Below are 22,209 nucleotides of genomic sequence, written 5' to 3' on the forward strand. Positions count from 1 at the left end.
GGTGTCAAAATGGCACGTAACTTAGGAACGCTCCAGAAATATTTCACATAATCAGAATTCGTTTTTCATCTAATAAGGAGACATATTTTTTTCTCCTAAGTGTCTACTAGATTTTAATAATTATTCTCTTCTTTAAAGAGTTCTGTCCATCTTGACAAGGCCTATAGCTCAAATTAAAGTCTCCTTCAAGGCTTTTCGGCATTCTATATCTCTTTGGTTTCAACTTATTCAGCAAATCTCCCCAAATTGTATTTCCCCTTTTTTCCATAAGAAGTCATTCCACCTATACTCTCTCCTTCTCTTCTGTTCTTTCCTTCTGTTTCGCCAAGAAAATTGTCATTGGTCTTGTCAATGCATTACATAATAGAAGGGGAAAAGCCAAGGGTACAGCCCAACACAGCGCTGATTTAGAAGGTGGAAAGGACAGTGAAGACTGCCGGGTGGTGGGAGTGACAATTCACAAGCCCAGCAGTAGAATCATGGAAAGTGGAGTTTGAACAAAATCGAGGGCTACAGACCACTCCTGCATCTGACTGCTATTACCTTGTCACAAATCCTGGCAGGCAAGATGACAAAGCATTTACATCAGGACAGTTGGCAGTGGCAGGTATGAACATGGCCCCTCGGGCTTGCCACTCCTCCTTACTGCACTCCCAGCTCATCACACCAGAAAGCAAGACATGAGCCAGACAGGGGCAGTGGAAGCTGCAGGAGGAATTGAAGCCATGGAGCCAGACAGAGATGAGAGGGAGCAGGCCAACTCTGTTTACAAAGGAGCACCAGGGGGACAGTGGTGTGAGGACTAACATTCCAGGCAGGGTCTTTCAGATACAGGATCTTCTTCTGTCAGCTCAACTGAAGCTCAGGAGGTTTCCTAAAGGTGGAACCAAGACCCTTCTACCTCTGAAGCTGCATTCTGTTTTGAGAGGCTGGGAGACAGGGCACCAAACGAGTCCCTGTCTCACAGGATCTTTCCTGAGAGGAATGGTCTAATAAGACTGGTCATTAGGGGCTTTGGAGTAACACAGGCTTAATGCCACAGGTGACTCTGCCCCTTCTGGTTGTGGAAACTGCACAAATGTCTCAAGCTTCTTAAGCTTCATATAAAAAGCATATATAAGCATATAGCAAGTACTTGATAAATGTCATTTTAGACCCTGTCATTTCTGCTAGCCCTGAATTCCAGCAAGGTCCATTTACAATGGATAGCTGACTATCCATTGTTTGAATGTTGATAGCACATTTGTGAACAAGATGAGAGGACAAATAACAAGAGGTTTGGAACAGGAAGAAATTCCAGCCATCGGTTTTAAAAGACCAGGACCAGTCTTCGGAGAGGCCACTAGTGACACCCTGCTCTAAACTTCTTCTTTTTTTTTTTTTTTTTTTTTTTAGACGGACTCTCACTGGGTCGCCCAGGCTGGAGTGCAGTGGCACGATCTTGGCTCACTGCAAGCTCCGCCTCCCGGGTTCTCGCCATTCTCCTGCCTCAGGCTCCCGAGTAGTTGGGACTACAGGCGCCTGCCAACACGCCCGGCTATTTTTTTTCTATTTTTTAGTAGAGACGTGGTTTCACGGTGTTAGCCAGGATGGTCTCTATCTCCCGACTTCGTGATCTGCTCGCCTCGGCCTCCCAAAGTGTTGGGTTACAGGCGTGAGCCACCGCGCCCGGCCTGCTCTAAACTTCTTCTTGCCAAAACAGTGCCATCCTCCACCCAGCTCGCACCCCCATCTCTGCAGGTACTTACGGGTGAGAAGAGGATACTTTTCTAATGAAAAACCTGTGATATATGGCCTGACGAGTATTCTTAAATGTAATTAAGGGACCACAGTACAGAATATTTCCATCTGGTTCTAGTTTAGCCAGTCTAGTTAAATGATCCAAAGGGTCCCGTGCTTAGACGGCAGTAAGACAGTAAAAGCACCCTAAGCCTCCTCCCTGCACAGGACCTGCACCCCCACTGCCCAGGGGACTGCACCCATCTCCACAGGACTCACTCTCCCTATGCAACGCATGGGGGTGGAGAGGGGAGCGCCAGTATTATCAGCCATCAGCACCCTGGGGTGAACTGATTATCAGGACAACTAAAAACACACCTAATAAAGCCTTGGAGACACATGGCAAGCACGGTGATGGACTACAAGCGATTTCTAAGCTGAAATGCTGCTTGAATGTAATGTCAGCTGGATGCTTGGTGAGCAGAAATAGAGAAGGGGAAATGGAGCAACGGTGGCATAGGGGTGAATGTTGTTTTGATTCCTAAGTTTACCTAAGACTGGGGCCACGGGGTCGGGTGTTCCCTGGACCTACGTCTCATGCAGCCTGGGGTCCAGAGCTGGCAGGAACAATAGAGATGGGGACCAAAGGCTGTCACTGTTGCTTTTTCTCGAAATCCCCGCCCGGGTCCTGTCTGGGGCTCCCGCCTACGCGCTTATCACGTGCACAGCCCAAACTTTTCAGAGCCAGCCCGAGGCCTGCGGGCCCGGGCGCCAGGGTGGTTTTTAGGGTTTTCTTTTTTTCTTATTTCCCTTCTTCTTCTCCACAGTTGATGATTTTCTGCAGAAAAACAACTGCGAAAAAGAACCTATTTCATTTCCAGTTCCCATCACCGCGATTTCCACATGGATGTGACGTGACCCCAGCTTCCGAAATGCCCAGGTGACTCACGCGGGGACACCCCGGGGCGGGGCGAGGGAGTTTCTCCCGGGACGGGGCGGGACGGGGCAGGGAAAGGGGACGCGGCCCGGCCGGAGGCCGGGTCGGGCGGAGAACGCGAGCGCCCCTCGCCCCCTGCGCCCTCTGGCGGCCGGCGGGACGCAATTCGCAGCCCTACCCAGAGAGTCACGTGACTTTGGAAAGTACCGTGGAAATCCCCGGGCCTAAAACCCTCATACAACTGAAACGGGGAAAAGCAGACTGCGCAGTCTGCAGTCTTCGTGGCGGGCCAAGCGAGCTTGGAGCCCGCGGGGGCGGAGCGGCGATAGCGGCCGCCAAGAAAGATCACACCCCCGGCCGACCCTGCCAGCGAGCGAGCCCGACCCCGGGCGTCCATGGAGCGTCGCCTCCGCCCGGTCCCGGCCCCGACCTCCGCCTGCTGGGCGCTGCTGCCTTGACTCGTACTTGGGACTTTGCGAAAGGATCGCGGGGCCCGGAGAGGTAACCACTGCGCCTCCCAGTGCCGTCTGCCTCGGGATCACCGCAGCCAAGGGCTGCGGGTGCATGTTGGGCAGCGACCCCCGGGCTGGCACCGTCTACCTGGCGTTGGTTTTGCAGCGCTCCTGGAGTGGGAGTTTGTTGGATGTTTGTTTCTGTCTGGGTTTTGAAGTGCTGGGAGTTGAGGTCACCGCTCCAGAGGTTGGAGTGACAGCCCTGGATACCTCCAGCCAGCTGTTCCTTTCGGATAATGCACGGAACTTAAGCTGCAGCTGACTGGTGAAGAGGCGCCCCTCGGGCCCTCTGATCGGGTGGTCGTTGATGCTTTGCTCCTTTCGTATCTTTTTGAGAGCCAAGCGTTGCATGCTCATGGCCACGTAGACCTTGCAGAAGCGCTGCGGCTTTTTCCCAAATGGTGCGGGTCCAGCCCGACGGGGAGTAGGGTACTGCAGTGGCCGCCAGCCCGGCGGAGGTGAGGGGCTTCAGTCCGAGAGACAGCTTCCCAGACGCTGAGGGGTCCGTGCATGGGGCTGGGGTCCTGGCGCGGGGTCTAGCGTTTCCAGCTGCAGCAGTGAAAGAGAAGTATGCATGTAGACGTGGGTCGCTGGCGCCTGCTCCAGCCCCTACCCCAGGGTTAGACTGTCTTTGTCAGCCGGTGTCGTCCCACATCCTGCCACCTGGCCTCTCAGGAAAGCGGTGGCATTAAGTAAGGAAGGAGCTTAACTCTTTTTGAACCCGCTTTGTTTTCAGTTCTCCTCTTCTCAGATCTTCTTGCCTTGGAAAGCCAGTCTGGTCAAGTGTCTCAGGGCAGCATTTTGGCGGAACCATTGTTAATTAAAGGGACTTCTGGACCCGCAACCTTAATGTACTGGATTATTGAGCAGCCAATGAATGCCTCATTCTCATTGTTTAAGGTGCTGCTTTGATTTTTTGTTTGTTTGTTTTTTTTTTCAATTCTTAGTACTATTTTTGATTTTTTGGAGAGGCACATCCCCAAATTTGGACGAGGTATTTGTTGATAAATAATTCATCAATTTCCACAATGCAGACAAAAATATCTGCCCAGAGTGGAAAAATAAAACAAGGGGGAGAAGAGTTTGAGCAATGGAGAAGTTCTGTAGAATCCTAGTGACAAAAGTTGAGAAATTACCTTTAAATAAGACAGTGAGGTAACAAATGTTAAGAAAAAAAAATAGTTAAGGGTAATATTGCATTGTTTGCCACTTTATAATATATCTGAAACATTTATTCTTTAATCTTAAGTGTAGAGAGGTCCAAGAACTGGAAACTTGGACAGTGGGTCTTGATTTCTAAGGAGACAATTTTACAGACTGTGCAAGGCTAAACCTACCAATGAGATCACACTGGGGTATCCAATATTGACATTTGCATGTCTTGCCTATGGTTTACAGCTCTCACTATTTTAGATCTTTGGTGAAAAATCTTTAGATTCAGAAGAGAAAAAAGGGTCAGACAAGCAAAAAGAGATAACACCTCATTTGTTTAAAATCTTCCCATTGCCCATCTCTTTTCATCTGATTGTGGCAGGCACTGTAGCCACAGGTTTGGTGTTGTGGGATTGCAAGGGGCAGGTATTGAAAGACCTGGCTCCTAGGCAAAACTTTGCCCCTGAATGGCTGTGGGATCTGAGCAGTACCTGTAACTCCATTGCCTTAGCCGCAGACTAAGTTGGTAGTGTGATTTCAAGGAAGGGAATAAGGTCATCTTTGACTTTTAGTCCTATCATCAAGCATGGTGATTGGCCTTCAGTAGTGGTCAGGTAGTGCTTGTTGGGTGGATGGGTGGGTGGGTGGATGGATGGATGGATGGATGGATGGATGGATGATATCGTGAGAGAGACTTTTGTTGTGCCACAAAGGGAAGGTGTATGCGTTATTTTTGTCCTGCTATAGTTTTGCCCAATTCCACCTGTAGAGGACGTCTGACATCAAAAGAGAGCACCATCTGATCCAGAGAATGACTCTCACTATGCCTTTCCCAGCAATCAGATTAAGAATCCCAATCTAAAACTATCACCAGAAAACTCCTCAGGAGAAAGCATGGGTCATCTAGTCCAACCTCTCCCCTTTGAGTGGGCCACAAGAATTTAGACCACCTTATCAATGGTGTTAAGAGAGTCTAGACCCACGCAGGAGTAACTACCCCAAAATCTAGATTTCTTCTCCTCCCTCTTCCATAGGTTTAACATTTTTATTAACTGGAGAGTTGCCCTGGCAAATAGGATGCTGCAGGAATGGAATTAACAATCACTGCGAAATTTCCTAGGGAATGTCATTGTGCTCTGAAAACTTCTTCATCTTCTTGGAAATTAGGAAGTGTGGCCAGACACCCTATTAAGGGCTAGTGAATCAGAGCTGGCTTTTTACACTGTTCCATACTGGAGAGATCCCACATCATGTTAATTTGCATCATCCTGCACTGTTGGCATGGGTTGTAGATGCTGGTCTTTGCCGCCTTTCCTCCTTCATTTGCCAGAGTGGCCTCCTGGTGGAAACTTCTTTCCTTGTCTCCTTCTAGACTTTCATTCCTTCTACTAGTTGATTATGCTTAAAGATTTCAGGGTGAAAAGCCAAGCAGACATGCCCCGGTGTTGGTGCCTGGAGGGTGATGATAACATTTCATTGGCAGTTGAGTTAAAATGATTGAGCTCCAATATCTGTTCTTAGAAGTATAGAATTTATTGTTCTATTATTATTTTGTGGTTTTTCATTTTTTGTTTTCGTAGAGAGCTAGGTCTCACTATGTTGCCCAGCCTAATCTCAAACTCGTGAGCTCAAGTGATCCTCCCACCTCGACCTCCCAAAGTGCCAGGATTAAAGGCGTGAGCCACCATGCCTAGCCTATTGTTAGTCTGTTTCTTATTCTGATATGAAGTCCGATTGGGAGGTTCTGAAGGAATGCTGACTGCTCTTAAAATTGCAAAGTATCTTGGTGGAAATGGGCTTTTTTATTGATTAGAAAACATTCGGTTTTAACTCTTTATAAACATTAGAATAAACTTTATAAATAAACACTTTATAAATACTTTTCTTTGGGGATAAAGAGGAAACACCAGCCAGCAGCCTAAGTGACAGCATAAAATTGCAAGATTTTTCATAAAGTATTTTACTGTCCTTCCAGCATAGGGAGGGAGTGACAACTCAAGATTTGGCCCAAGAGTAGGATTGCCTGGTGGTGGTCTGAGGGGAGGAGCTACAGACTTGTCAGGGCTACGTTGAGCCCTTAACTGGCATCCGGTACTCCCCAAGTCCAGCACTGTTCAGCGTGGCCTCAGAATGAAACGGGAGCTTAAGTTGGTTTTGAGGAGCAGTACCTGTTGCTGACTGACAGGGTTGGCTCCCTGACAAAAGTTACTGAAAACACGGGTTATCCCCCTCCTCCTCAGTACCCACTCTCTGCCTTCCTTCTCCTGTTTAGGCTAATCTTTTAAAGTGATGTAACTTAAAACAGTCCAGTGTGAGTTAATCTCTGGGGCCAGCTAGTATCCCGGGAGTAGAGGTGGTAAGATCTTTTGCCTACAGATCAGGGTAATGACAAGATCAAACACTGGGGTTTCCTGCAGGCAGCTATATAGGAGTCGTATTAAAGTTAGGCTAATGGAATGGCTTTTTTTCCTTTCCTTTTCAGGTGTTGGAGAGCACAATGGCTGAACAAGTCCTTCCTCAGGCTTTGTATCTGAGCAATATGCGGAAAGCTGTGAAGATACGGGAGAGAACTCCAGAAGATATTTTTAAACCTGCTAATGGGATCATTCATCATTTTAAAACCATGCACCGATACACACTGGAAATGTTCAGAACTTGCCAGTTTTGTCCTCAGTTTCGGGAGATCATCCACAAAGCCCTCATCGACAAAAACATCCAGGCTTCCCTGGAAAGCCAGAAGAAACTCAACTGGTGTCGAGAAGTCAGGAAGCTTGTGGCACTGAAAACGAACGGTAAGACTTGATCTGTTGTGCTTCTTTTGCCTGGGTGATAGCTCCCGCCTGCTGGGTCCCCATTCAAGCTTTAATAGCACAAGCCCGAGCTCAAATCAGTCTTGAGATTTAGTATTGAGACCTTAGTATAGAATCTCTATTCGGGGCATGTGATAATAGCAGACTTGTTTTGTGAATCTATTTATTAAGGATATTTTCTGATTGCGTATATTGCAGAGCACATTGAGGCTTGGAGAATGCATTTGTAAACACCATACCCCAATTAGGCGATTTGTTTCTCATTCTTGCAAATGTTTAATCATCTGTAAAATACCCTTCGCTGGCCCGTAATGGAAATGTTAAAAGCCTTTAAGTTCAAAAGGAAAGCATGATGTGAAAACTGGTAGTACATTTGTTTCCCACTGTCATTAGAAAATGCTTGTGATGTTCTTACACTTCTTGAATTGGTAGCATTTTATGGGTTAACCAGTGAATGGCTGTTGGAGACATGAAGAACTTCTTTTGTCTCCTCCTCCTCTCTGACCTAGGTTCTATTGCCTATGCCCTGCAAGGTGAAATAGATAGCTGAAATTTTTAGCATGAATTTTAGACTTCACCTTCATTATTTTTAGGGGTTCTTAGTCACTGAATTCCTTCCTGTCTGTGCTGTTCTGCCAATGGCCTTTACCACTAGTAGCTATTTCCTATTCCAAGCTTTACTGTTTTGTTTTTTAATCATTTCCCTTGGGTAAGAATATGTGCATCAACAGGAATGTCAGCGCATACTGTTCCATGCAGGCACAAAATTCTACTCTATGGATGTGGATAATTATGACAATAAGCAAGTAGACTGTACAAGATCAATTAAATGGTCATAGTCTACATAAGAGCAGGAATCTCAGGTCCTTATATCTGTGACAGTCCCACACCATCCTAATAGAAATAATATGTCCAAGGGAAGAAAATCCTTGTTGACAATGATTACGATAAGAACACTAACTTAATTAACTTCATTGGTACATTAACTTTGGCTTTTTTTGACTTGGGTAACTTAGAGTGATTGGTGGACATGGGATTTTAAATTTTGATCCTGGGGGCTCTTGTACGTTACCCCAACATCTTGCCTAGATTTATGAAACACTGATTCTTAGAAACATACGTAGAAAGAAAACTGGGGATAGCTACTGTCTGCATTGTTCTTGGCATTAAATTAAGTGATACATAGAAGTAGGTAATTATGTGAAGTCATCATCACGGGGTTTATGTGCCTGACAATTTGTGGTTTTAATCCTTTCGCATTTGTTACCAAAAAGAGATGGAGTCAACTCTGGGGGAGTTAGAAACAAAGATTCTGCTGAATTAAAAATGTGGTAGAAAGGGGAAAACCTTATTAAGAGAATTAACTGATTTTTTGCTTTATTTCCTTAAGAAAGGAAATGCCCTATTTCCACTAGAAAAAAAAAAAGGAATATAAATAGGAAACACTTATTTTGCAAACATGTCATTTAAATCAACAAGGAGCCACACTAGAAATAAAACTACAAAAGCAGGTGTATTTGCGCAACATTTTCTGGGAAATCATTTTTAGACTCAGAATCCTTTTGTTTCTTCACTTTCAAGAAAACTCCTTAAGATTCTAAAAAAGAAAGAAAAGATATTTAGGGAGGGAAGAAAACAAATGACTTTTTTTTATTTGATTTTGATTAGCACCTTTTAAAAAAATTAATCCTTCCCTTGATAGGAGGGTTCTTCAAAGGCAATATCTGTTTGGGGAGGGGGTGATTCACAAGTTTGCATTTGAGGATATGAGACTGTGGTGAATGAGGAAGGGAGTAGGTGGCATAAAATTGAAACTTCATGTGAAAAATTCCAGCGTCTATTGGCTGCAGCGATTTCACTTGTATAATGAGTAGCCCTATTCCAGCTCACCCTGACCACACCCACTTGGAAAGTCCAGGGTGCACTTCGCAGTTTAAATGTCTACACACCAGAACAAAAAGTACAATAGCTGTTGCTCAATTGCTAGTCAAATAACTTAGCACTGGGGAATTCCAGATGTTACTTAGGGAATTTTATACTGGTGCATCTCAATAAAGAACTGAAAGTAAGCGCAAGAAGAAAAAAAGCCTTATCTTTGCTCTAGATTTTGCAAAGGGGAAATTTCAACAGAATGCAATCATTGCTACACGTCTGCCAAGACACAAGGCTTGGGTGATCTTTTTTGTTCATTTGTTTGAATACTTAGCTGGTTTTTCTAAATGTATAAATTGAAGGAATACTGGCTGTGGATATATATTTGAGGGTTTTTTGGTTTCTTTACAGTTTGACTATAATTACAATTTGATAAAATTTCAAATAACTTTATTACCCTACTTATAGAGTAATATAAGAAACAGTTTAACTTTTCTTTATAAAAATTATTTTGCACTTGCCAAAGGAGATTAAGGAGTTAACGTTTTTTGTTTTAAACATTCCCCCAAAATATTTATTGTTTGGGAGTTGAAAAAAAATGCAGCCCATTGAATTGTGAGTTTTAAACTGGAAATGTCACAAATTAATGGCATACAATTAAACTTGTTTTTTTGTTTTTTGTTTTTTTCTCAAAATGTCAGCCCTAAACACTGAATTATTTTCAAATTTAGACACCCAGGTGCTTTTTAACTTTTGTACTTTACAGTTACTAACAAGCAGGTTTGCATAAGGCATTTTTGAGAGCCGGACTAGCAGGCCATAGGTAATTCAGTGTTGTCAACACCACTTTACACACCAGGAGAGGAAACTCCCAGGGCCCAAAGGCTAAAGTGGAATGGTCAAGTCATTTGCCATTGAGTCACAGCCAGACTATCCCTGTCTAGCAAGCCATGCCTGCTTCCTGGTTTGTGCATGTTGCCTTGTGCGCGCTTCCTTAGAATTAGAGAGCAGCAATGCCAGTGCCTTCACCGGCAGATCAGGGATGGTAGGAAGGAATGGGGCTTTAGAGACCGTCACTCACTGCCCTCATTTCACAAAGAGGAAAAATGCCCAGAGAGCTCAAGGAATTTCCCCCAGGTCACCCGAACTAGGTAGGAGCAGAGTTAAGCTAGAACCCAGGTCCCCTGGCTCCTTTGCAGTTGGTGTCATTCATTAAAAAGAATAAAAAGAACTGGTTTTTCCTTAAAGCTGTCATCATCTTATGAAATATCAGTTTGCCCTTGACTAGGAAATTAAACCAAATTAAACCATTCAGTCCACTAGAATAGCAGTAGGGCTGGTTTATTCTGAAAACCTTTGCTGGGCCTTCCATACAGATAACTTGACTCCTTCTCTTTTCCTTTCTGTCCTCAGGTGATGGCAATTGCCTCATGCATGCCACTTCTCAGTACATGTGGGGCGTTCAGGACACAGACCTGGTACTGAGGAAGGCGCTGTTCAGCACGCTCAAGGAAACAGACACACGCAACTTCAAATTCCGCTGGCAACTGGAGTCTCTCAAATCTCAGGAATTTGTTGAAACGGGGCTTTGCTATGATACTCGGGTATGTTTTTCCCCCTAATTATCTACTGACAGAGCTCCATGGTGGGCATAGGGTACCCCTGGACGAGTCCCTGCCCTCTGGTAGCATCTGATGGACTAGGTCACATGAATTTGTCTAAGCAAAGCATACTCAATGGAAAACACCAGAAACCTCCAGTGGGACTCACCCAAGGCTTTTGCCCTGTTTTTGGTTAGCAGATTCCCAGCTGTGAATCTGTTCCCTGTAGCAGCAAGTCTTTTGATCATGGCCTTTTCCACTGGTGTTTTGTTGTTTTTCGGTTTGATTGCCCTTAGCTTTGCTGAGCCAGCCAATAAGGTTAAGACACGTGCCTCACCATCCTCAGTCACAAGTTTGGAATTTTTGTGAACATTTGGATAAGGGGCTGCAATGTGATACCTCATCAGGGATTTTTTTTTAAAGCAGGTGCTATCCCCGTCCTCCCCAACTTTTGAGTTTACCTTGTAGTGGAAAAAAGTAAAGGAAGAAAACGGAAATGGGGAAAAAAGGGTGATCATTTGAATGATGGTTTCATGAAAGGAGAAAAATAAGCTGAGTTATATAAATGAATAATTGTAGAGTGATGTCAGAATGACTTTTTAGTACAGGGTACATTCAAGCTTTTTTTTTTTTCTTTCACCCCTCCCTCCCCTTAGAACTGGAATGATGAATGGGACAACCTTATCAAAATGGCTTCCACAGACACACCCATGGCCCGAAGTGGACTTCAGTACAACTCACTGGAAGAAATACACATATTTGTCCTTTGCAACATCCTCAGAAGGCCAATCATTGTCATTTCAGGTGAGATGCCTATAGATCACATATCTGTACTGAAATGCTTTCAGCTTTATGGCTTGGCTTGTCAAGAAAACCACACTGCCAAAGTTCAGGTAACAGATTGAAATGGAATTTGATGAAAGTCACCTAAGGGCCTCATTTTTCTTTCTCTTTCTTTGAACAGACAAAATGCTAAGAAGTTTGGAATCAGGTTCCAATTTCGCCCCTTTGAAAGTGGGTGGAATTTACTTGCCTCTCCACTGGCCTGCCCAGGAATGCTACAGATACCCCATTGTTCTCGGCTATGACAGCCATCATTTTGTACCCTTGGTGACCCTGAAGGACAGTGGGCCTGGTGAGAAAACTGCATTAATTCAGATTTGTAACTAGACACTGAAACATCAGGGGTTTTTTTGCTTCTTATTGAAACAATCTTATTTAAGTATATTATTTTTATTTAAATATATTTTTCTGTGACTTGCTTGGTTAGTAAGAGTAATGCAATAGCAGTAACTCATAATACCCTCATATCTTTTTGAATATGACTTGGAAAGCACTTTCATACATGATAAATTAAGGCACACAGTGCCTGTTATGGAGCAAGTAAATGCCTGTCAGGTTAGCTTTTTTATTTCTTTTTGAAATAGGGTTTCCCTCCGTTGTCCAGGCTGGAGTGCAGTGGCACAATCAGGGCTCATTGGAGCCTCAACCCCTTGGGGTCAAGCAGTCTCCCGCTTTAGCCTCTCAGAGTTACAGGCATGAGCCACCGTGCCTGGCCTGTTAGCTGTTATTTTAATAGCTTCATGTAGAATAAGCACTGTGCTTTGGATATATTATTTTATTGCATTTTTATCCTCTTAGCATTCTTGTGAGATGTAGGTCTTGGTAGCCTTATTTTACAGATTAGACAGTTAAAGCTTAGAGAGGTCAACTAACCTGCCTAATGCCACACAACTTGACAAAAGCCAGGATTCAAACTCAGGTCAGTCTGATTCTAAAGCCTGGGACTTCAACCAATAAGATCCACCCCCTCCAGGCTGGTTAATATTCTGTGAGTTTCCTGGAAACAGTGCATTTTTATATTAGATTGTAGCACATTTTGTTTTCCCTTTTGGGTTTAACTGTGGCTGAGAATAGTTTTCTATTCTGTAAATTATATATTTTACACACTTTCAAAATGAGATCTACTTATCTATGGCCTTGTTTAGTAGAATACGATTTTACTTATGTGTTATTTTTTTTCCCTCAGAAATCCGAGCTGTTCCACTTGTTAACAGAGACCGAGGAAGATTTGAAGACTTAAAAGTTCACTTTTTGACAGATCCTGAAAATGAGATGAAGGAGAAGCTCTTAAAAGAGTACTTAATGGTGATAGAAATCCCTGTCCAAGGCTGGGACCATGGCACAACTCATCTCATCAATGCCGCAAAGTAAGCAGTTTATGTTCAGCTCTCCCCTGTGTCATCTGTAACTGTCTTTAACCTCAGCCACCTGAGTTGCTGCCACCCTGAAGCTCAACAGTAGAGTGATTTGTGGCCAGTTTCTGCCAGTGGGAAACAAATTCAGAGCCTTGTGCATGGTTAGAGAGGATTCTGTAAGGCCGTACTAACTTGGGTTTCAAATCGAAATAAGTCATTTATCCATAATGAGTTTCCTAGGTATCTGGATCCCAAAAGTCAGAATTGCAGAATTATGGGTTTTCAAAGTGCATTTACATCGAGGATAGTTGTTGTTTTTTGTTTTTGTATTTTAATTACTCTGGTACGTATTCAAAAGACTAGCAAGTGAAAACACTTGGAAACAAAAACCTTTCTCTCTTGGCTTCTTGGTAAGAACAGGCACATCAGACATAGCTGGGGCTGTAGAATTGTTCATGTTGCAGCTCATGATTCTGCCACATGGAATGGGAGGAAAGCCCCAGAATGCCCATTGTGCAGGTATCCAGTCTTTAAACGTTGGCTTTATGTTAAAGAGATGCCTGTTTCTGAGCACTTGAGATGCACAAGAGATGACAAGGAGGCCGTAAGAGAATCTGTCTGTCAACATGGAGGTTAGCAAATTACAGAGTCAACAGTAAATAGACAAGTGCCTTTGAGTGTGTCTGCATCTTAGTTACTCATGGCTGCTAATGCTGGTGGAGACCAGACACAAGTTTAAAGTTAGTAATAGCAAAATACCCAACCTGAGGTTCCAAAGTAGTTTGTACTATCAAGTAGACTAGTCCCAAACGAATGGCCCGAGTGATGTTTTACTCAGAACTTGATCTCTGAGAAATTAAAGAGTCAGCTGATTTTTTTTTTTTTTTAGCCCTTGTTTTAAAACTATCTATAGTTTTTGAATGGACCAAGATTGATTAAATGAAACTGTGATTTTAAAAATAAGGAAGTCTTAGCAAAGTAACTGACGTCATTCTTGACTCTAGAACGTGGGAAATGTGTCAGATCATGTTACGTGAAAAGTGTGAGCTCTTCATCACAGGCCTGCGTTTCAGTTAATGGTTCTGCAATTCTTGCCATAATCCACATTCTAAAACTTTGTTCTGTAGGCTAATGATGTAAAATCTTGTGTGTGATTTTGTGTAGTCTCATACATATTTTTTCCTTTTGGTCTTCAGGTTGGATGAAGCTAACTTACCAAAAGAAATCAATCTGGTAGATGATTACTTTGAGCTTGTTCAGCATGAGTACAAGAAATGGCAGGAAAACAGCGAGCAGGGGAGGAGAGAGATGCATGCCCAGAATCCCATGGAATCTTCCCTACCCCAGCTTTCTCTCATGGATGTAAAATGTGAAACGCCCAACTGCCCGTTCTTCATGTCTGTGAACACCCAGCCTTTATGCCATGAGTGCTCAGAGAGGCGGCAAAAGAATCAAAACAAACTCCCAAAGCTGAACTCCAAGCCGGGCCCCGAGGGGCTCCCTGGCATGGCGCTCGGGGCCTCTCGGGGAGAAGCCTATGAGCCCTTAGCGTGGAATCCCGAGGAGCCCGCTGGGGGGCCTCATTCTGCTCCACCGACAGCACCCAGCCCTTTTCTGTTCAGTGAGACCACTGCCATGAAGTGCAGGAGCCCCGGCTGCCCCTTCACACTGAATGTGCAGCACAATGGATTTTGTGAACGTTGCCACAACGCCCGGCAACTTCACGCCAGCCACGCCGCAGACCACACAAGGCACTTGGATCCCGGGAAGTGCCAAGCCTGCCTCCAGGATGTCACCAGGACATTTAATGGGATCTGCAGTACTTGCTTCAAAAGGACTACAGCAGAGGCCTCCTCCAGCCTCAGCACCAGCCTCCCTCCCTCCTGTCACCAGCGTTCCAAGTCAGATCCCTCACAGCTCGTCCGGAGCCCCTCCCCGCATTCTTGCCACAGAGCTGGAAACGACGCCCCCGCTGGCTGCCTGTCTCAAGCTGCAAGGACTCCGGGAGACAGGATGGGGACCAGCAAGTGCAGAAAAGCTGGCTGCGTGTATTTTGGGACTCCAGAAAACAAGGGCTTTTGCACACTGTGTTTCATCGAGTACAGAGAAAACAAACGTGAGTGAAATGGTTGACTTCCTAACATAGCGCTACTGTCCAGAAGAGGTTTTGTTCCTGACCTTTAAGGAAAAAAATCCCGTGTGGGCAGTCAGGCAGAGTGGTCAGGACCTACCGTGCTTTTCTACTGGCTTGTGCATGGGACAGCCACGGTGGCCCTGCCAGCTGCCCACGGAGGCAAAAGGCACTGCGTGATTGTAGCAGCTCCTAATATCACATTCTAAAAACCAGAGTGCTCTGTAGACAGAGCTCATGGGATTTGCTTTTACTAGACCGTTCAGGTCTGGCATATCTAAGACAGTCTTAAGTTTAAACTAGACTTCTTTTGCAACTTAGATATAATAGAACAATCTTAAAATCTGAAGAGTAGTAACTGGAGAGAAGGAAGTCTCTACTGACACTGTAAGGAAACAGATGTGGTTTTGGAAATCTCTCATTTGAAAGAAGGGTGACGAGGTAATGCCTGCTCTTTGCCGTGTTCCTGTGACCAATCAGTGCTTCAAGTCCAAAATGAGAGATTGGTAAAGCCAAAGATGTTCCCATAATAGTGTTGTTATTATTTCTTTTGCTGAATTTATATACTTAAATATGTACATATATATATTTCTATATATTTAAGGCTGGCCTAATCTGTATTTGGAACCCATTTATTTCTCTAATGTCAGCATCTCTGTATCTGTGGGGTGACCCCTATGTGGTACTAACCAGCATCCACTCTTGTGTAGATTTTGTCGCTGCCTCAGGGAAAGCCAGTCCCACAGCCTCCAGGTTCCAGAACACCATTCCGTGCCTGGGGAGGGAATGCGGCACCCTTGGAAGCACCATGTTTGAAGGATACTGCCAGAAGTGTTTCATTGAAGCTCAGAATCAGAGATTTCATGAGGCCAAAAGGACAGAAGAGCAACTGGTGAGACATTTTGAGGAGTTTTCCCTCCCTCCCGTGTGTCCGGTACTTTTTGCTGGAGTGTTGGCTTCCGACAGTGACAAGCAGGCTTTCGTCTCTGCCAGGTTCTGTTCCCTCATGATAAAGGATTAGTTCAGAACCTGAAAGGGAATGTCCACGTCACTGTGGGTCCCCAGGTCCGAAATGCTGTCACCGATTTTCATGCTCCAAGAATACTTTCGAATTTATTTTAAAAACAAAGAAACACAGCCATTGCATAAAACTTCTTCAAGCCTCCAAAAAGCCAGATAGTGATCAGAGGCTTCTTTGATTTGTAAGAGAAGCACAGACATCTAAAAAGCAGCCCTTCTTAAATAATCGTTTATCACAAGGAGCGAACGGACAGAGCTTCCCAGGGGCCTCCGCTTAATGGTACATCAGAAAAGCCAGCTTTGACAGATACAGGTGTGTCGCCTGTTGTTCACATAATGGTAGAGAAGCTATCTAAGAACAGTGGTTATTGGTCCCAACAGAAGAGAGCCAGGGAAAGTTTGCAGGCCAACTTAGGCTTGACGGTTTTCCTCAGCCTCCCTGGGGGCCAAGTCAGCTATCCTTGAGATTGGAAGGAAACATCCTTCAAGAGCTCTGGCTCATAGACTGCAGTGCTCTCCTGTTCCCTTGCTCAGGCAGGTAAAGCTCTTTGTAGCCTCCACACTATCCAATGAGATTTCGTGGTGCTCTCCCTAAGAAATGTGAGCAATAGTTTCCTGACTTTTTAATGATCTGTCTGTTCTTTCCACTCAGAGATCGAGCCAGCGCAGAGATGTGCCTCGAACCACACAGAGCACCTCAAGGCCCAAGTGCACCCGGGCCTCCTGCAAGAACATCCTGGCCTGCCGCAGCGAGGAGCTCTGCATGGAGTGCCAGCATCCCAACCAGAGGATGGGCCCCGGGGCCCACCGGGGTGAGCCTGCCCCCGAAGACCCCCCCAAGCAGCGCTGCCGGGCCCCCGCCTGTGATCACTTTGGCAATGCCAAGTGCAACGGCTACTGCAATGAGTGCTTTCAGTTCAAGCAGATGTATGGCTAACCGGAGACAGGCGGGTCACCTCCTGCAAGAAGTGGGGCCTCGAGCTGTCAGTCATCATGGTGCTATCCTCTGAACCCTCAGCTGCCACTGCAACAGTGGGCTCAAGGGTGTCTGAGCAGGAGAGGAAAGATAAGCTCTTTGTGGTGCCCACGATGCTCAGGTTTGGTAACCAGGGAGTGTGCCCAGGTGGCCTTAGAAAGCAAAGCTTGTAACTGGCAAAGGATGATGTCAGATTCAGCCCAAGGTTCCTCCTCTCCTACCAAGCAAGAGGCCAGGAACTTCTTTGGACTTGGAAGGTGTGCGCGGACTGGCCGAGGCGCCTGCACCCTGCCCATCAGGACTGCTTCATCATCTTGGCTGAGAAGGGAAAAGACACGCAGTCGGGTGGGTTGGAGAAGCCAGAGCCATTCCACCTCCCCTCCCCTAGCATCTCTCAGAGATGTGAAGCCAGATCCTCATGGCAGGGAGACCCTCTGCAAGAAGCTCAAGGAAGCTCAGGGAAAATGGACGTATTCAGAGAGTGTTTGTAGTTCATGGTTTTTCCCTACCTGCCTGGGTCCTTTCCTGAGGACCCGGCAGAAATGCAGAACCATCCATGGACTGTGATTCTGAGGCTGCTGAGACTGAACATGTTCACGTTGACAGAAAAACAAGCTGCTCTTTACAATATGCACCTTTTAAAAGAATATTTTAGTGGGAAGATGTGTAACTCTTTGGGTTATTACTGTCTTCTAAAGAAGTTAGCTTGAACTGAGGAGTAAAAGTGTGTACATGTATAGTATACCCTCACATTATGTATGAGGGATTTTTTTTAAATTATATTGAAATGCTGCCCTAGAAGTATAATAGGAAGGCTAAATAATAATAACCTGTTTTCTGGTTGTTGTTGGGGCATGAGCTTGTATATACACTGCTTGCATAAACTCAACCAGCTGCCTTTTTAAAGGGAGCTCTAGTCCTGTTTGTGTAATTCACTGTATTTATTTTATTACAAAGTTCGAGATTATTTAAGTGAAGATATTTCTTCAGCTCTGGGGAAAACGCTGCAGTGTCCTCTTGAGAGAACATATTTGCTTTGAGTCAGGTTGTGGGCAAGTTTCTGACCACAGCGGGTAAATTGGACTCTTTGGTACACTTTGCTTGCCTCCCCGGGAAAGAAGGAATTGCATCCAAGGTATATATATTCATCAAAGTTTCGTGCTTCTCCTTATGAAACTCCAGCTATGTAGTAAAAAACCATCCTCTGTGTTCTGTTAATGCCTCTGAGTGTCCTACCTCCTTGGAGATGAGATAGGGAAGGAGCAGGGATGAGATTGGGGATGGTCACAGGGAAAGATATGGCCTTTTGTGATGGTTTTATTTTCTGCGTTAACACTGTGTCCTGGGGGGCTGGGAAGTCCCTTGTATCCCATGGTACCCTGGTATTGGGACAGCAAAAGCCAGTAACCATGAGTATGAGGAAATCTCTTTCTGTTGCTAGCTTACAGTTTCTCTGTGTGCTTTGTGGTTGCTGTCATATTTGCTCTAGAAAAAAAAAAAAAAAGGAGGGGAAATGCATTTTTCCCTGAGATAAAGGCTGTCATTTTGGGGGTCTGTGCTTATGACCTGAAAATATATGTGATCTATAACTCTACACAGCCTTTACTCATATTATTAGACACGCTTTCCCCTTAGAGCTCCCTAAGTTTTTTCCCAGACAAATCTTTATAATTTCTTTCCAAAGATATCAAATAAACTTCAGTGTTTTCATCTAATTCTCCTAAAGCTGATACCTTAATATTTTGTGTTGATCATTATCTCCATTCTTAATGTGAAAAAATGGAATTATTTATACTTATTATAAAAAGTATTTGAAATTTGCACATTTAATTGTCCCTAATAGAAAGCCACCTATTCTTTGTTGGATTTCTTCAAGTATTTCTAAATAAATGTAAGTTTTCACAAGAGTCAACATTAAAAAATAAATTATTTAAGAACAGATTGTGATGTTCTCAATTGATGAATGCTGAAAGAAAAAGAAAGACTCAGATATTAAGACTATGCTTCCTAAGCAGGTTTATTTTGAGGCACACCTGAGCAATGCACACATCTCTCATCCATGGTAGCAAGGCAGCTTTTCATAAATAATAACTGTGTGAGGTCCAGGCCCGGTCCTCAAGCACAAGGCCCCGCTTGACAATGAGGACACTTTTCCTCTGATGGGAAGAGGAAAGGGATGCTAGGACCCTGTGGTCCTTCTGAGCCTCCTGCCCTAAACTTTCATAAAGTGAAGAAAGAGAAAACAACAGGGCGGAGGAGGGAAGACAGGAAAGAGAGAAGAAGGCAGGGAAGGAAGACTGATGTAAGATCTCCTGGGTCAGACAAAGCAGAGGAGGCAGCATGGCTGTGCTGGCTGCCAGAACTAGGAAATTAAAAAATAACACATTCCTCCGTGTGCAAGCCTTCATCCCCACCTCCCATCCAGTACAAATGGACTCGCAGACAACTGATTCTGCTGGACTGTGCAGCTCCTAGAATCTATTTTTTTAAGCTCCTCAGGTGATTCGGATGATCAGTCAGACTTTAGAATCACACTTTAAAAATATATTTATAATCTTTTTTTTAACTTTTTAACTTTTAAAGTAGAAAACTTTAATAAAAAAGTGACAAGTACTATAAAGAGCCACTCTATAGCCATCCTCCAGTTTCAATAATTACCAACATTCTGCCCAATTTGTTTCTTTTTTTTGTTGTTGTTGTTTTTTTTATTTTAATTTTTAATTTTTATTTTTTATTATACTTTAAGTTCTAGGGTACATGTGCATAACGTGCAGGTTACATATGTATACATGTGCCATGTTGGTGTGCTGCACCCATCAACTCGTCAGCACCCATCAATTCATCATTTATATCAGGTATAACTCCCCAATGCAATCCCTCCCCCCTCCCCCCTCCCCATGATAGGCCCCAGTGTGTGATGTTCCCCTTCCCGAGTCCAAGTGAGCTCATTGTTCAGTTCCCACCTATGAGTGAGAACATGCGGTGTTTGGTTTTCTCTTCTTGTGATAATTTGCTAAGAATGATGGTTTCCAGCTGCATCCATGTCCCTACAAAGGACGCAAACTCATCCTTTTTTATGGCTGCATAGTATTCCATGGTGTATATGTGCCACATTTTCTTAATCCAGTCTGTCACTGATGGACATTTGGGTTGATTCCAAGTCTTTGCTATTGTGAATAGTGCCGCAATAAACATACGTGTGCATGTGTCTTTGTAGTAGCATAATTTATAATCCTTTGGGTATATACCCAGTAGTGGGATGGCTGGGTCATATGGTACATCTAGTTCTAGATCCTTGAGGAATCGCCATACTGTTTTCCATAATGGTTGAACTAGTTTACAATCCCACCAACAGTGTAAAAGTGTTCCTATTTCTCCACATCCTCTCCAACACCTATTGTTTCCTGATTTTTTAATGATTGCCATTCTAACTGGTGTGAGATGGTATCTCATTGTGGTTTTGATTTGCATTTCTCTGATGGCCAGTGATGATGAGCATTTTTTCATGTGTCTGTTGGCTGTATGAATGTCTTCTTTTGAGAAATGTCTGTTCATATCCTTTCCCCACTTTTGGATGGGGTTGTTTGTTTTTTTCTTGTATATTTGTTTGAGTTCTTTGTAGATTCTGGAAATGAGCCCTTTGTCAGATGAGTAGATTGCAAAAATTTTCTCCCATTCTGTAGGTTGCCTGTTCACTCTGATGGTAGTTTCTTTTGCTGTGCAGAAGCTCTTTAGTTTAATGAGATCCCATTTGTCAATTTTGGCTTTTGCTGCCGTTGCTTTTGGTGTTTTAGACATGAAGTCCTTGCCCATGCCTATGTCCTGAATGGTACTACCTAGATTTTCTTCTAGGGTTTTTATGGTATTAGGTCTAACATTTAAGTCTCTAATCCATCTTGAATTAATCTTCGTATAAGGAGTAAGGAAAGGATCCAGTTTCAGCTTTCTACTTATGGCTAGCCAATTTTCCCAGCACCATTTATTAAATAGGGAATCCTTTCCCCATTTCTTGTTTTTCTCAGGTTTGTCAAATATCAGATGGTTGTAGATGTGTGGCATTATTTCTGAAGGCTCCGTTCTGTTCCATTGGTCTATATCTCTGTTTTGGTACCAGTACCATGCTGTTTTGGTTACTGTAGCCTTGTAGTATAGTTTGAAGTCAGGTAGCGTGACGCCTCCGGCTTTGTCCTTTTGACTTAGGATTGTCTTGGCAATACGGGCTCTTTTTTGGTTCCATATGAACTTTAAAGCCGTTTTTTCCAATTCGGTGAAGAAACTCATTGGTAGCTTGATGGGGATGGCATTGAATCTATAAATTACCTTGGGCAGTATGGCCATTTTCACAATATTGATTCTGCCTATCCATGAGCATGGTATGTTCTTCCATTTGTTTGTGTCCTCTTTGATTTCACTGAGCAGTGATTTGTAGTTCTCCTTGAAGAGGTCCTTTACATCCCTTGTAAGTTGGATTCCTAGGTATTTTATTCTCTTTGAAGCAATTGTGAATGGAAGTTCATTCCTGATTTGGCTCTCTGCTTGTCTGTTACTGGTGTATAAGAATGCTTGTGATTTTTGCACATTAATTTTGTATCCTGAGACTTTGCTGAAGTTGCTTATCAGCTTAAGAAGATTTTGGGCTGAGACGATGGGGTTTTCTAAATACACAATCATGTCATCTGCAAACAGGGACAATTTGACTTCCTCTTTTCCTAACTGAGTACCCTTGATTTCTTTCTCTTGCCTGATTGCCCTAGCCAGAACTTCCAACACTATGTTGAATAGGAGTGGTGAGAGAGGGCATCCCTGTCTTGTGCCAGTTTTCAAAGGGAACTTTTCCAGTTTTTGCCCATTCAGTATGATATTAGCTGTGGGTTTGTCATAAATAGCTCTTATTATTTTGAGGTACGTTCCATCAATACCGAATTTGTTGAGCGTTTTTAGCATGAAGGGCTGTTGAATTTTGTCAAAAGCCTTTTCTGCATCTATTGAGATAATCATGTGGTTCTTGTCTTTGGTTCTGTTGATATGCTGGATTACGTTGATTGATTTGCGAATGTTGAACCAGCCTTGCATCCCAGGGATGAAGCCCACTTGATCATGGTGGATAAGCTTTTTGATGTGCTGCTGAATCCGGTTTGCCAGTATTTTATTGAGGATTTTTGCATCGATGTTCATCAGGGAGATTGGCCTAAAATTCTCTTTTTTTGTTGTGTCTCTGCCAGGCTTTGGTATCAGGATGATGCTGGCCTCATAAAATGAGTTAGGGAGGATTCCCTCTTTT

At 43.9% G+C, this 22,209-nt stretch overlaps 1 protein-coding gene and 1 long non-coding RNA gene across 7 annotated transcripts in view; one reads left to right on the forward strand and one right to left on the reverse strand.

Annotated features, from left to right (window-relative positions):
• LOC116418792 overlaps nt 1-4,059 on the reverse strand; it is a 39,979-nt gene extending 35,920 nt beyond the window's left edge. The window contains exon 1 of the long non-coding RNA XR_004228939.1: nt 3,257-4,059. This is a non-coding gene — a long non-coding RNA (uncharacterized LOC116418792). The remainder of the gene's footprint in view (nt 1-3,256) is intronic.
• Nucleotides 2,516-18,867, forward strand: TNFAIP3 (TNF alpha induced protein 3). Of its 6 annotated transcripts, none has more exons than XM_023190957.2 (9): nt 2,516-2,659; nt 6,803-7,112; nt 10,416-10,606; nt 11,260-11,407; nt 11,568-11,738; nt 12,633-12,813; nt 13,998-14,917; nt 15,643-15,824; nt 16,605-18,867. In XM_023190957.2, the coding sequence occupies exons 2-9, from the start codon at nt 6,818-6,820 to the stop codon at nt 16,887-16,889; spliced, it is 2,373 nt and encodes a 790-aa protein (XP_023046725.1). In that variant the 5' UTR covers nt 2,516-2,659; nt 6,803-6,817; the 3' UTR covers nt 16,890-18,867. The 6 variants fall into 6 exon arrangements, with proteins under 6 accessions (XP_023046725.1, XP_023046722.1, XP_023046721.1 ...); XM_023190954.2 differs by lacking the exon at nt 2,516-2,659 and adding an exon at nt 2,905-3,157; XM_023190953.1 differs by lacking the exon at nt 2,516-2,659 and adding an exon at nt 4,047-4,068.
• The last annotated feature ends 3,342 nt before the right edge of the window (nt 18,868-22,209 follow it).

This window comes from Piliocolobus tephrosceles, chromosome 5 (assembly GCF_002776525.5).
Source record: "Piliocolobus tephrosceles isolate RC106 chromosome 5, ASM277652v3, whole genome shotgun sequence".
Lineage (NCBI taxonomy): Eukaryota > Metazoa > Chordata > Mammalia > Primates > Cercopithecidae > Piliocolobus > Piliocolobus tephrosceles.

Bases quoted from the DNA above. Each gene is read 5' to 3' on its own strand.
- TNFAIP3 (XM_023190957.2), top strand. From the start codon at position 6,818: ATGGCTGAACAAGTCCTTCCTCAGGCTTTGTATCTGAGCAATATGCGG. The intron at 11,408-11,567 runs GTGAGATGCCTA...TTCTTTGAACAG, and splicing joins GCCAATCATTGTCATTTCAG to ACAAAATGCTAAGAAGTTTG. The intron at 14,918-15,642 runs GTGAGTGAAATG...ACTCTTGTGTAG, and splicing joins CGAGTACAGAGAAAACAAAC to ATTTTGTCGCTGCCTCAGGG.